At 43.1% G+C, this 14,093-nt stretch overlaps 1 protein-coding gene across 5 annotated transcripts in view; it reads right to left on the bottom strand.

Annotated features, from left to right (window-relative positions):
- THSD7B (thrombospondin type 1 domain containing 7B) overlaps nt 1-14,093 on the bottom strand; it is a 309,193-nt gene that overhangs the window by 191,317 nt on the left and 103,783 nt on the right. For all 5 annotated transcript variants that reach the window (XM_027748995.2, XM_039386349.1, XM_027748994.2 and 2 more), the window contains exons 4-5: nt 9,829-10,624; nt 283-534 (exon numbers count right to left, since the gene is read on the bottom strand). In XM_027748995.2, coding sequence (XP_027604796.2) covers nt 283-534; nt 9,829-10,624 — 1,048 coding nt within the window. The remainder of the gene's footprint in view (nt 1-282; nt 535-9,828; nt 10,625-14,093) is intronic.

Here is a 14,093-nt window from a genome sequence, read left to right as displayed (position 1 = left end):
AAACTGTAGTGGATGTAATTTAAATTAATTTCTATATATAACTGTAATTATTGTAATAGCAGTAACAACAATAGAAGCAATTACAAGAACATTACTAACAATAAATAACACCACTAATCATAGTTAACAATGATCAAATCAATGATGTCTTAGACACAGAAAGCACAACACACAACCCTCTCCGTGCACAAACCAAGCAATGAGGATCTGCTTTGCACGAGGCAAGTCAGCAAACAGGGGCTTCTTTACTTCCAAAAACTGGGCTAGAAGCTCTCACCATACCTGGGGCAGGGCTGCAGCAGCTCCTTCCCTCCCACGCTGCAGGCTTCCCTCTCTTCCAGCTCCGGGCACGGCTTCCCAGCGCCCACGGCCATGCTCCGCACGCTGCGGCGCCGACTCCGGAATCCTGGGGTGGGATCTCCCCAGCTGCAGGTCCGTGAGCAGGAGCTCCACGGGGACCACTCGGATGTTTCACAGTCTTTAGGGATGACACAGGACTTGGCGGTCACAGGGACGGGATCCTGCAGGCAGAGGCTGCGACAAGAACACAGTACAACAGCTGAGAAGGTCTTGCTTAAAAAATTCCTTTCTTCTTTTTCAAGCCAAACCCCCAAAGAAGAAACCTATGGCCATTTTGGGCAAATCAGAAGATCTGTATCAAAAGGAATAAAATGAAAGTCAGAGGAGCTCCAATGCAGTGCACATAACATATTTCCAGCAAGCTCTGTGTTCAATGTTTCAGGACGAGTAGTTTGTAAATAATATGTCTCATTTATTTTGGGTTAAACAGATGAGAAAGGCATTATATTTGCTCCTCTGTAGTTAGAATTTCACAGTTTATCCAGAATGGACAACAAAATGCAAGCTCAAGAGAAATAATGCCACTGGTAACCATTCCCACAGCCCATACACGGGATGAGATATCCTCTATCCATCCGTCCAGCCAGGAGTCAGCACGTCCTGCTGAGAAACTCTGCTCTTTTAAAAAACAATTAGTCCCACACTAATAAGAACGGTGTCAGTTCTGTGAGGCTCTTATCAAACACATGCTGTCAAACAAGGTTAGAGGGTTTTCAAACCTGACAAACCACCAGAGACCCAGGAATGCTGCAACTGGGGCTATATTTTGGGACTCAGTTACTCCTGATGACATCAGGACACGATCTCATTCACTCTGCAGCACGTCGAGACACCACACAAGGCCCAATACAGTAGGAAACCAAATTCTAAGAGCTGCCAACTCTTGAGATTTGGTATCGAGATACAAAGTCCCAGAATAACATTTTTAAGAGTTCCAAGGTTACAATAAATTTTCACAATATAGAAAAGTATGGCAAATGAAGCAAATACTTTTGGGAGAAGACAACCCTGCAGACTAAGGACACCATCCTTCCTTGCTCCTCCGTTCCTGTCTCAACCAGCTGATGGCTCTCATGCCCAGAGGGTGCTGGGGGAGACCCCAGAGAGCACAGTTGTGGCTGCTCCACCTCACCCTGGCCAGAGACCAACTAAAGGGGTTGGCACACCCCTGGAAGTGTTCAAGGCCAGATTGGATGGGGCCTTGAGTAACCTGGTCTAGTAGAAGATGTCCCTGCCCAAGGCAGGGGAGTTGGAACTAGATGATCTTTAAGATCCCATCCAACCCAAACAATTCTGTGACTCTAGAAGGTAACCTCTCCTCCCCCAAAATGGGAGAAAAGCCTTTCTTGTCTCAAAAACCTTGGATAGCTGAGGTAGCAGAGCACAAAAGGATACACCGAAGGAGGACTGAGGGATGTATGAGCAGAGATACCACTGAAGCATCATGGAGGACAGGATGGGGCAGATAGAGACAAAACCCAGAAAAAAGAAATCACCAGGAAAAAAGAAAACAAGATTTTCTGACTTCTGCATAGTGTTATACAGATCATGCAAACTGGCCTCTGAAATTAAGACCACACATGATGAAGTCAGTGTGAACTCTAAATTTGTCTTCTCCGGCCTCCAGTTACTTGTGGTCAAGCTTTTGCCAACTGTAAGGAGCAAATACAGGTACACTTAAAAGGTGTGAAATCCAGAGCTGCTGCCAGGAAACCAGCCATTACCTCCCTTGTTACTACTTACAGCACAGTTTGACCAACCTAACTCCTTCCAAAGAAAATAGACTGGGGCAATCATTTCAGGATTGCCAGGCAGCCTCACAGGCAGGAGCAGAGAAGATAAAGGACATTCACTGCTTCTCCAGCCTACAAATTGGTCCCCTTTTCACAAAGGTCAATAGGAATATTCCCACTGATACACATCAAGTTTGACTAGAACCTCAACCACCTGCAAAATACAGCATTTAGTGGCTTATATTTGTACTCCAGTGTGAAAAAAGAAAAAAGCATAACAACTTTTGGTCTTAATGTCTTCACCCAGAATAAAACTCATTCATCTCACAGGTGCTATGAGCATGAATTTACTGAGGTTTATTTAAACAACTTCATAAAGTACAAACAGCCTGTGATGTTCATAGACCCCTCAAAATAAAAATATTCTTGCTTACAATTTAAAAACATGTCTCATTCCCCTGTTACAAGTCAAATGCAACTGATTGCAAAGCTGTCTCTGGAACAAAACATCAGCTCAGTGGAACCAAGGACTGAAAAGTACTAATCATTATACATGTACTTACTAACCCAGGGACTTTGAGTCTTTTTTTTGGAACATTAGGTTAGGTGCAGTCACATGAATGGTCACCTTATTTCCTTTTCAATATTTTTTTAACAGATGTGCCACTAGTGCCACAAACACCAACAAGAAAGAATAATTCCTGATTTTGAGTAGATCAAACAGCAGCACAGACAAAACACTGCCCTAACTGATGGTACCAGAAAACTCGAGTTTATCTAAGAACATAGCACAGAGGGTAACTGATCTCACATTTTAAAGTGTGATCAAAACTCCCCATTCAGATACCAGTGCGAAAACCCAAATCCATTTTTGGGGTTGCACCACTGCAAAAGAGATTTAAGTCTTGCTTGATCTTTACTGAAGCACTGAACAAAATGAAGCCTTTAAAAATCTGGTTTGGGGTCTTTTTGAAATGTACATTGCTAGTCCCAATTCTTAGCCAGACAATATCTCTCCTAATGGATTCAAACCTACTCTGACCCTCCGGCTGCAAAAGCCACCCCTGTAGAGAAATCATCCCTGCACTGGCAAAAGCCTTTGCCAAGGGCTGAATAGCTGTTTCTGTCCCTGAAAATCTCTCCACTGCTCCTGCTACAAAATAAGAGGGTAACTTTGTTGACCTCCAGGTGAATAAGACAGGGAGCTGGCAATTTCCATCCTGCTCAAGTAGGCTTTTGAGGGAGAATTACAAGCAACTGCCTAACAGAAAGAAAATTAATTAACTTGTACCTACTCATTCAGAGCGTCCAAGTCAAATTAATTGTGACACCAAGCAACACAAAGACAAATGTAAAAACACTCTTTTGCATGAAATTCAGACACAGCCTTTCATGTCGCAGATGTATTTAGGACGATCTAATACAGATAAAGCCCAGACATGTGAGACACTCGCTGATCTGAGGCTGCAAACGAGACACATATTTGTGCTGCTGTGGCTGTATCCAAACCAGCAGGGAGAGGAAGGAGGTCCTGGGGGCAGGAGGTACTACAAGAGCCCTGTTTTCAAACTAATTTTCCATGTATTAATGTCTCAGGTTAGATCTTCTACTTGGGAGTCGATCTGGGAACTGTGACATAATAGGGTACTTACACTACTGATGCTTTATTCTGTGTTATGCACTTGGATTGACACTGTAGCACTACAGGAATTGTATCCCTGTGTCGCGGCGCCTGCGGTGCAGGATGGATCCATTAGTCAGCAGCAGCACGGAGCCTCAAGTGGCAGAGTGCCCTCTTAGCCTCTTGTGTATTGAAGGGGAATAAACCACTTATTAAAAAACCACAAAACACTCGACCAAGGGAAACCTACTCATGCCTCTTTTACACTTGCACAGTCCTGGAGCTACACACAGAAGAGCAGAGAGGGGGAGGGAAAGCAGCTCCAGGTACCAACCACTCTGGCTGTGCAGCTCCACATCCCTCCAGGCTGTTCCCATGGAGCAGCTCTGCTCGTTTCCTCCACCTTCAGTCACACACACCCAGGAGACACAGTAATTGTGCAGCCCCAAGCTGAACCACACCACCTTTCTGCTCTGGACAAAAAGTAGTTCACCAAAAAATAGCACATTTCCCAGCAGCTCGGTGCCTTTGTGCTACATGCCCTACAGTCACAGAGCCGTCACATCCACTGCAAGGAAATGAGTGGGAACATGTCTATCAGCTGGAAAAAGGAGAGAGACCATCCAGGAGCTGTGCATCACTAAATCAGGTTGGGCACAGCACAGAAATTACCCCTGGTTTCCTCTCCCAACCGTACCAATGCAATTCCTCACATTACAGGATAAGGCAGGTGGTTATTGTTAAACCTTTTACACTGAAAGGATCATCTCCAAAATAATTTGACACACTAAGAAGTTGTCACCATGGCCATGCTGCTGGTACAAAGGCAGCACCAGGAGGGCAGGGTACCACTTCTGCAGCCAGGCTCTCTCCCAGCAGCTCAGGAAGGCACCTGGGAAGTACCTTGCCTGACTGGGGAATGTGTGTTCAAACCCATCTGCTGTAGAGCAAGACAATCCTGGAGTGAGCTAAGCCACACTGATAACAACCCATTTTCATTTTTTCTCTTTTTTTTATAATGGTCTCTATGCTGTAATCAAGGATCCAGCCCTACAGGCGGCTGGACTACACACTACCTGCTCTTTGCACTTGGCTAATAATATTAAGGTCTCATAATGGACACAATCTTGCCAAGTTTCTAACAGCATCAAATAACTTTTTTCCCTTAGAAATTGGCAATCAATGTTAACAGGCATACTTTTGAGGATTCCTAAGGTATTTTAGGGACCTCCAGAGCTGCCAGGGGTATTTTGGGTACTGGCAATACCATATACTCAATCTGTGCAGCAGAGGGTTTTTTGGCAGAAGAAACACCAGCCCCTTCTGCACCAGGGTGGTAAAGATGGGGAATATTTGCCTGCCATACAACTGACCAAAGGGAAAGGTCCTATAATCCAAACAAACATCAGTAAAGATGTCTAAGATTTGGTGTCTCCAAAACTTAATGCACCAGATCCTCTGCTTTAATTAAAAATAAATGCTGGTTTACATTTGCACTGCCCAGGCAGAGTCTCAAATCTTGGGGCTACAGAGGCAACTGGATCCCATCACAGTTTGAGAACAGAGAAAAACACAGCCATTATTGGACACTATTTCAACAAGCATAGAATCAGAGCGTCAGTAAGATTAGAAATGGCCTCTAAGATCATCAAGTCCAACCATTAACCCAACACTGCCAGGTCCAACACTAAACCATGTCCCCAAGTGCCACACCCACATGGGTTTTGAACAATCCCTTCCAGGGATGATGATTCAACCACTTTCCTGGGCATCCTATTACAATGCCTGACCACCAAAAAGTTACTTATGGAAACGAAAAAGCCATCACTGCTCCTTTGTTTCACATGCTTTCAGTGAAAGCAAAGGAAATGACAGACAAAACTTTTGAAAAGAACACTAGAAAATAAAATCTCCTTCCTCTCCAACAGCTCTGGGAATTGTTTTGAAGCCTGAGCACTGAGGCTTGATTCCTACATCTGCCAGGAGGAACATGAACATAAAACTCCTCTCCCAGATCGGAATCATAACCATCAAATAGCGTATCACAGCACGGCATTTCCAGCTCTGGACTGCAGAATTTTGTATTCACCCAGAGAACAGAAGAATGTCAACACTGAAACTGCAAATATTTTTTTCCTAAAAACGTACATCAGCGCAGTGGTTACACACAATCCACTAGGAAATGGATAATGGAAATTTAAATTACAGAGGCAAACAAAAGAGTTGAATGCTGCTCCACCTCCGCCTTGACAGATGGGTTGTCCCTTGACTGAGTTTGACCTGAATTTTCACTTACAAAGGCAAAGTAAACAGAAACCCAAATCCAACTCTATTATATCACTGTTGTTATCTCAAATGTAAAATGAAGAGTTTAAGAAATATGTACCTAAAAGACTCCTAATCCAAATAATAATAATAAAAAAACCCTAAAACTGTTTGATCCTGACTTTACCTTCTCAGTATGCTTAGTGAGCACACACATCAGGTTAGAAAATCAGGTTAAATGTTAAATTTATTTAGGACTTCAATGTCTGGCTATGGGCACTCATTTCACTAAACTGCAATTCAGTATCTAACCTGAATAACCTTTTTTCTTTAAAAAAAAGAAAAAGAAACAAACTCAAGTGCCTTTGCCTCACTATTCAGTACATTTTTACAACTCTAACAAGACAGGAAACCAAAACCAGCAGAATTTCTGGCATATTCATTCCTTGCAACTTTTTCAGAGATATTTTTTTAATGCATGGAAGTGCTTATATTTGAATTTAATACTGGATATGAGATTTAACACAAAATGGAAACATTTTTCTGAACTAAACTGAAATCTGAGTTCGATTGGAAATAGTATGAAAAAGAATTCCAGCCTTTAAAAAAAAAGTCTTTAAAAGCTTCAGATCAGATCCATCAAATCATCCTATTTTGATTTTATTCCTTTTATTTTCATGAATATAAGGTTTCTACACCAAAACCATTTCTGAGCAGAAGTGAACCTCTCTCAAGGTCTGTTGATGTTCTGCTGTTCAACTGTTGTCACTTTGGGTGTTTTCAGAAAGGTCTGTTGCTCCCTTTCCTTCTTCTTTGCCCCTTTTCCTTCCCTTCTGCCAAATGCAGAACCTCCAGACTGAAAAGATGTTTCATCAAAAGCATCCCCAGCTCTGTTTCCCTGACACAGAACGTCCAATCTTCCAATGCTCGTGCTCCTCTCCAAGTAATTCCTATTTACAGTTTTTACATTTAAAATTGCTGGATTTTTGCTTGCACCTTTAAGGCTGGTACAGACACACAGATCATCACAGGACCAATTATTTAAATTTAAAAAAGCGTCTTCCTCATAATGCAAAGGATTGTTCATCTCCTTCTGAGGGTTCACTGTAAAACCAAAGGGTCCTTTTTACAGGGTTACATGGCAAACTTAAACGTCAGGCAGGGGCTTGGAACGAGATGGGCTTTAAGGTCCCTTCCATCCCAATCCATTCTGTGACTCTGTGATTTATAAGAAGTGAATGCATTCAACCTTTTAGCTTTTAAAAAACACATTGCACCCAAGGCCACCAAAATCCAATTTTTGGAAAAGACTGTTCTTTCCCGCCAAGGAGTGTACCCTGTATCCTCTCCCATCAGGGAGCACAGCAGCTGCTGCTGCTCACTGGCCTCACCAGCTGCTCTACAGCCCTGAAATTAGACACCAGTAAATTAAACAACCTTGATAATAAACTGGGCATCTTTGCCACTGCATTATAAATCAGTAGGCAAGATGAGCATATGTTCCCTCTCCTTTTGAGGCCCTTGGCCAGCTGGGGGTGGTTTGCTGACCACTCCTGTTACCTGCCACTTTCCTGTGAGAATTGGGCACTGGTGGAAGGCAGGTTGATGGCAGAGCCCTGGCAGACCAGCAGCTCAGAGCCCACTGTTAAAGCATGTCCTGGGATATCCCTGTCTCTTCCCTCAGTTTTCCAGACATTTAATTTACACTGGTACTTACTCGGCAGTGACAGTAGAAATGGGAAACCTCGGCCAGGAAAATGCAGAAGCACAAACAAGGAACCTCTTTCCCGTTTTACAGCAGACACTTGGCTTCCTGCCAGACCCCACTACAAGGTGATGCAAATGCATTTACTCTTCTTTATCAGTAGCCAAAATACCATCGCTGTCATACAGCAACATCTGTAAGATCAGGCCTGTTCTTCAGAAGAATGGCAGCAAATACTCTGCACAACAAAACCAGGGGATGCTCAAAGGGAGTCACTGTCAAGGGTATTTGATGTCTGTGACACTCCACCCCCAAGATTAAACACCAACCGGATTTTGGGCTGGATTTTTAGCTTTGAATTTTAGATCCAGAAAAAGAAAGGAAAAGTGTGTGACTAGCTGGACGTTGTAACATGACATGACCTTTCCTCCTCTACTCAATCAATGAGCTTTGCTCTTGTATTTGGAGCATAGAGTAAGGGATGGGTCAGGCTCAGCTCTGCAGTAAATCTGAGACACAAGCTCAGCAGAAAAAGACTGCCAGGAGGTGGCTAATGGAGCTGTACACTCCCCAAAAGGGGGTTAGATCAGCAAAAAACTCAGAAAGGAGCGAGGAAAAAGACAGTTAGAGCAGGGACAGAGTCACTAAACCAAAGCTCCCAGCATCCTCTCCACTGTCATCCAGAAACTGAATGTATAACACAGCAGAGAAAACATTTATAGAAAGTTTCCATACCCATTCTTACAAATATAGCAGTGAGAGTGTGAAGGCAGAGCGAGTGAAATTTTAACAAAAGCAAGATTCCCTTCCCAGAGCCTCTGATAAGGAAAGAGATACAAGAGGCAGAACAGCTAACAAGTGTTAGCAGACATAAACCTGCTGGTAGTCACATAGCAGCATAAATCACAAGTGACTCCATTAAAGTCAAGCAGCTACATGAGCATAAAATCTGTATATTTAGAATCAGCATATATTTAGAGAGGAGTAATAAAGTCAAGATGTTGGAAACTGCTGGAACAGTTCACAAAGCCTGACTTTTTCCAACTGACAAAAAAATAATCCTTCCCTGGCTACAAGTGTAACAGGAGCAGGTTAGAAAAGCGGTAGAAAGTGTATTTTCACCTCAGTGTGTGTGCAAAACCACTGTGGACATTAACAGGGGTAGAGAATTGGACATAAAATCTCTGCCATTTGAGTTTGTGCAAGCGCCAGGAGCTATGGATTGATTTCTGCAAAATTCAGGAGCAGGATTTTTCAAGAACTTCCAATATTCTTGAAAAACAGAACACAAGAAGATCTCCAGCAATTTTGACTTTCTCAGAAGTCAATCAATTTCTCGGTCATCTGAAGCTACTGGCACCTGCCCAAATCCAACCTGGAGTCAAACGGCAGAGCCCAGATAGCTTAAATTCAAATGTGAGAAATAGAGAGAATAAATCTTTCCATTACTTGTTGCATTTACTGTAACCTTCACATCTGAATTATAGCAAAGCAACCTACACAGACTAAGAGAAATCATTAGATAAAACATTAGGTAAGGACAGAAATCAACAACCTCTACCAAAGACAGTCATACCAGTCACCTATCCTGTATCAGCACCCACGAGTTACACCCAGACAGGAAAGCTCCTCAATAAGGACAACAATCACAGGTTTGCTCACTGATTTCTTTCCAAAATATACCTTCTAGCAAATTCCCCAGGCCAAACTTTTCGGACTTATTTTATGCAGTGCTGATTTGTAAGAATGAGGGAGTTTAAGTTGGTGCAATTTTAGCCTCTTCTGCCAAATATATGCAGTACATGACTGAGAATGAAACCTCCCTTTCCCACAGCCAGGGCCCAGCAACAGTACAAAGTGATATATAATTCCACTTCCTCAAAACAACAGAAGAAAACAAAACAAAACAAAAAAACCACAGAAGAGAATTACTGAAAATATAAAATGAATTAAACAGTCACAAACTTCAGAAGAATGCAAAACCTTCAGCATATGCTAGAAGAAAATTATATCAAAAAGAGGTCCATAAAGAAAACACATAAAAATAGGCATTTAAAGCTCATTCTCTGTGGTGCTGCCAGGTCGAGCCAGCGCTCTGCCCTAAAAATCCTCTGGGGATGAACCAGAAGCCGAAGCCCCCTTACCTGAGCACTGCATGTTTTCCATCGCTCCTTACACACCTGACCTGCCTGGTTTGGTAGCCGATCTCCACCTCCCCGGCATGGTGGTGGCGTTTAGAGCCGTGAAGTCCAGGCGTGCTTCGCTCTCCAGAGTCCGAGCCCAAATCCCGCATGTTCCTCCCGGCCAGCTCGACGTCCTTAGGGTGGGGCAGCCGGCATTCGCCCCACGAGCCCACGCGGAGGCTGTAGGAGTGCTCCTCCTCGCCGAGGGCACAGCCGGGAGCTGCACAGGCTCTGGATTCCGTGAGGTTCGGGCACGGGGCACCCCCGTAGAGAGGGGGAGCGATGACCGCCCGCGTGCGGTGCTGCAAACTCCTGGCGCAGTCCGTGCCGCACTCGGACCAGCCGGAGAACTCGGACACGACGCAGTCCCGCGGGCAGGGCACCAGGCAGGCTTGCTCAGCCGGTGGCTGTGGTGTGAAATACTCACATATTTCGCTGGCAACCACGGTCCTGTTCAGTCTCTGGAGGCAGCGCACGCTCCGGCGCTGCAGCCCGTGCTGCGCGGTGACACAGGCCTCGGCTCCCACCTCAGCTCCGGCAGCGGAGACCAGCCCACACCTGTCCCATCCCGAAACCTCCCACTCGAACAGCTCCAGGTGCCAGTCGCAGACCTTAAAGCACCTCCTCTGGCTCTCGGGTTTGTGCTGCTGGTCGCAGTTGGCGTGGTACGTGGTCCAGCCCTCCGCGTGTGTGCACCAGACGGCCCGGCTCCGGAGGCCCCCCGAGCCGCAGTCACCTACGCATCGGCCCCAGTGACCTGCAAGAGAGGGGGTGTTGAGAAATGCCATGCAATGCTTCTCCCACGAATCTGTCCTGATGCCCAAGAGCAGATAAGAGAACCACAGAATCACAGAACAGATTGGGTTGGAAGGAACCTTAAAGCTCATCCCATGACAAACCCCTGCCATGGGCAAGGACACCTTCCACTAGACCAGGTTTCTCAGAATCCCACCCGGCCTGGCCTTCAATGCTTCCAAGGATGGGGCAGCCACAGCTTCTCTGGGCAACCTGTGCCAGTGCCTCGCCAACCTCACAGTGAAGAATTTCTTCCTAACGCCTCATCTAAATCTCTCCTCTTTTAGTTTAAAGCCATTCCCCCTTGTCCTATCTCATGTAAAAAAATATAAACCGTATACAAAATATAAACCGTACCCTGCTGTATATTAAAAAGTAAATAACTGTCAGCTGGTCCCTAAAATTGGTTAAATACTTCCTAAAGGCTGCAAGACATTTCTCCTCTCAGTGTACTCACATCACTAACCGCTTGGAGAAATTTAGGGTAAAAAGAAAAAGCCCCACAATACTTCAAATTAAAGGCAAGCCAGGCACGTTTCTGTGGCAGTAAAATTCCTCCCAAAGCCTCAGGAAGTATGACTACTTAATTTTACTTGTACAAATTAATATAAAAATTATCATAAAAGAACAATAATCTAATAGGAAAAGAAAGTCGAGCTAGATAAGAGGAAAACAGTCCTAATAGAGCAATTAGTTAATGGAATAAACTGCACTGGGAAGCAGCTGAATCATCATCTGAAGGGATAAAACGATGTGGTTAAATACGTAAAAATAAGAATATATTCCTGATAGGAGTTTGAAATGGAGGAAGTGACTTGGCATGGTACTGCAGGATGGGTCCCACAGGGTGCTGCTCCAAGAGCGGAGCCCGACGGCAGAAAAGGCACCTCACATGCATGGACTTCCAATCACCCTCAAGGTACATTGAGCAAGTAATTTCCGCTTGCAGTATGTGGCACTATAAGAGGTGGTTAAGCCAGTAATTCAGGAAGAGAAATTAAACCCAAATAAAACCCAGCAATGTAATTTTCACTTCTGGAGCACGTGAACATACATGTGTAATCATATGAATCTTACTTGAGGATTTGCAAGAGAACACAATCAGACAAGGCTAAATAGAAAGATTTGTCTATGAAAATATTATTCGATAAAAATCCAGCAAGTCAAAAAAATAATGAGGGCTATAAAGTACAAAATTGCTGGCAAACTTGAAGAGCAAAGGTAGAGAAGAGCACTCAGGCCGAATCTTAACTATTAAAGGGATTTTGATGATCATCTCAAGGGGGTCTCATCTCATCCTAAGTTTAAAAACTTTCCAATACCTCATAAAAGACCCATTTTGCTCAGTACAAACACTGCATACATAATCCTTGCTTGAAAATACACTGAAGCTTATCTTTTTTTATTTTTTCAAGGCAGAAAATGAACCTGCAACAAATGAGTCTATTTATATTAAGCAATGCTTCTCTGGTCAATTTTTTTTTAAATTGATTTTAAAACTACCGGAATCAGTTACATGCTCACACTACAAAACCAAAGGCACATAAAACCCAAAAGCAGTCCCATAACAGCTGCAGTTATAATCCCAGGTATTTCATTCAGCCGATGGCGGTTTCATTGGCAATCCCGTTGTTCTTTCTCCATGAATAGAGGAGTTGATCCTCCAGAGCCAGGGGCTTGACATCGTGTAATGAAAAATGAAAATAAATAAATAAAAATGCCTGATCTCTTTTTCATTGTTAAGAAAGGAGGAAAAGCAAATAGGAACTGGATATAGCTGAGTTTCTCCTCCAACAGATCCTACGCTCTTGCCATGTCCCTCCTGTGGGAGCTCCTCCTGCCCCATCCTCCGGGCCAGGGCTGCAGCTCTGCCCTCAGACAGAGCTTCTGTTTTGGTGGACAGGTTGAGGCAAGAGGGGTTTGCAGATCCCTCAGGGTTTAGACAGATGCAGCTTTTGCTGAGTCCTTCCAGATACGTGAAAAAAATCTTTGTCCCTTTTATGCCTCCGTTTCACACCAAAAGCCATCAGCCCAAGGTAAGGACTCAGCTGTGACACATATCTTGAATGGGAAAAGGGAGCATCACACCCTAGTGTGCTCTACAAGCTGTCCTACACTAAGGATAGGCTTTCAACAGAATCTGATGTGCTTAAAAACTGAATATTAAAAAAAAAAATTAATCTTTAAATATGTTTTTGAAGTTCAGTTACAGGAAAAGGTCCATTGATGATTTAAACGTTCGTCCTTGATACTTCACCTTGATCTAACAGAATATTCTTATTCTAACGTCACCAAGATTCAAAACCAGACATCAGATTATGTATAAACTATCATCTCCTAAAAATAATAGTCAAAATTCAAACCTCAGGCAGTAGGTGGCTTTCTATTAGCAGAGAAAAGCAACTACCACAAAGATTAAGCATCGCAACTGAATTGTATCATGAGCTTATTTATTTCTCTGAGGCGCTTCAGCAAAGGCAGCTTAGTTTTGGAGATGCAGAAATCTCAGTGCAGGAAAAGCGTGGTTTTCACCAGTTTGTTTTTAAAGCAAAAATTCAAGAATATGTTGTTTCACTTCAGAACAGTATTTTGCTCATCAATAGGACCTTGAAACACATTACGCCAATCAAGGATTTACTATCTATTTCTTAGGATAGAAAACTGTATTAAAAATAGCATTAAACCCCCAGATGGAGTAATACAAGGCAGCTGTAGCAGAGGACTGGCCAAATCTCACTCATCAAACCCATCACTGCTCTTTCCCTACTGCACAGAACGGGTCTCTCTGGTAGTTTTTATACATTTCTGGGTGCTGCTCATGAAGTATGGATCAGCTGCAGATTTACCACCCCTCACATTAACAGGATAGAGAGACAAGCAGTAGAAGTCAGAAGCAAGAAGTGGCCATTATTTAATGTCAGATGTGAATTTAGAATGAAAAATTACCAAAAAAAAAAAAAAAGTAAGCAAGGACTTGTAAGTAATTACACTGTCATTAGAAATATTACAATTTGCAATTATTCTCTGGTAAACATGCTAAAAACAGAGCCTGCTCTTGGTATAGCAAAAAAAACGAAGCATGAAAAATAAGGTTAAAAATCAGATGAAAAACCCATTACTATAGATTTTTTTACTTCCTGACGATCTCTTCAGGACGTGGCAGTAAACTTATCCACAATCTTTCACTGCTTAGTTAGATATCCTGTTTAGTAGTTAAATGAGGAAAAGGATGTAAATACTTCCTAGTCAATAGCCTGCTTTGTAATTAGAATTTAATTCTTTTTAGAAGGGTCATGTTAAATTTACGCTTTTCCCAAAATAAATCTGAGTCAATTAAAAGAAACATCTCAGCACAATGTGAATAATAATATTAGCTACATTAAAAACCCACTGGAATTTAGGCATCAAAAGCCCGAACTTCAGAAACATGT

Source organism: Pipra filicauda, unplaced genomic scaffold (assembly GCF_003945595.2).
Source record: "Pipra filicauda isolate LSUMZ 115617 unplaced genomic scaffold, ASM394559v2 scaffold47_size6085603_pilon, whole genome shotgun sequence".
Taxonomy (NCBI): Eukaryota; Metazoa; Chordata; class Aves; order Passeriformes; family Pipridae; genus Pipra; species Pipra filicauda.
Note: the sequence above shows the minus strand (reverse complement) of the source record. Positions and strands in the feature narration are given on the sequence as shown.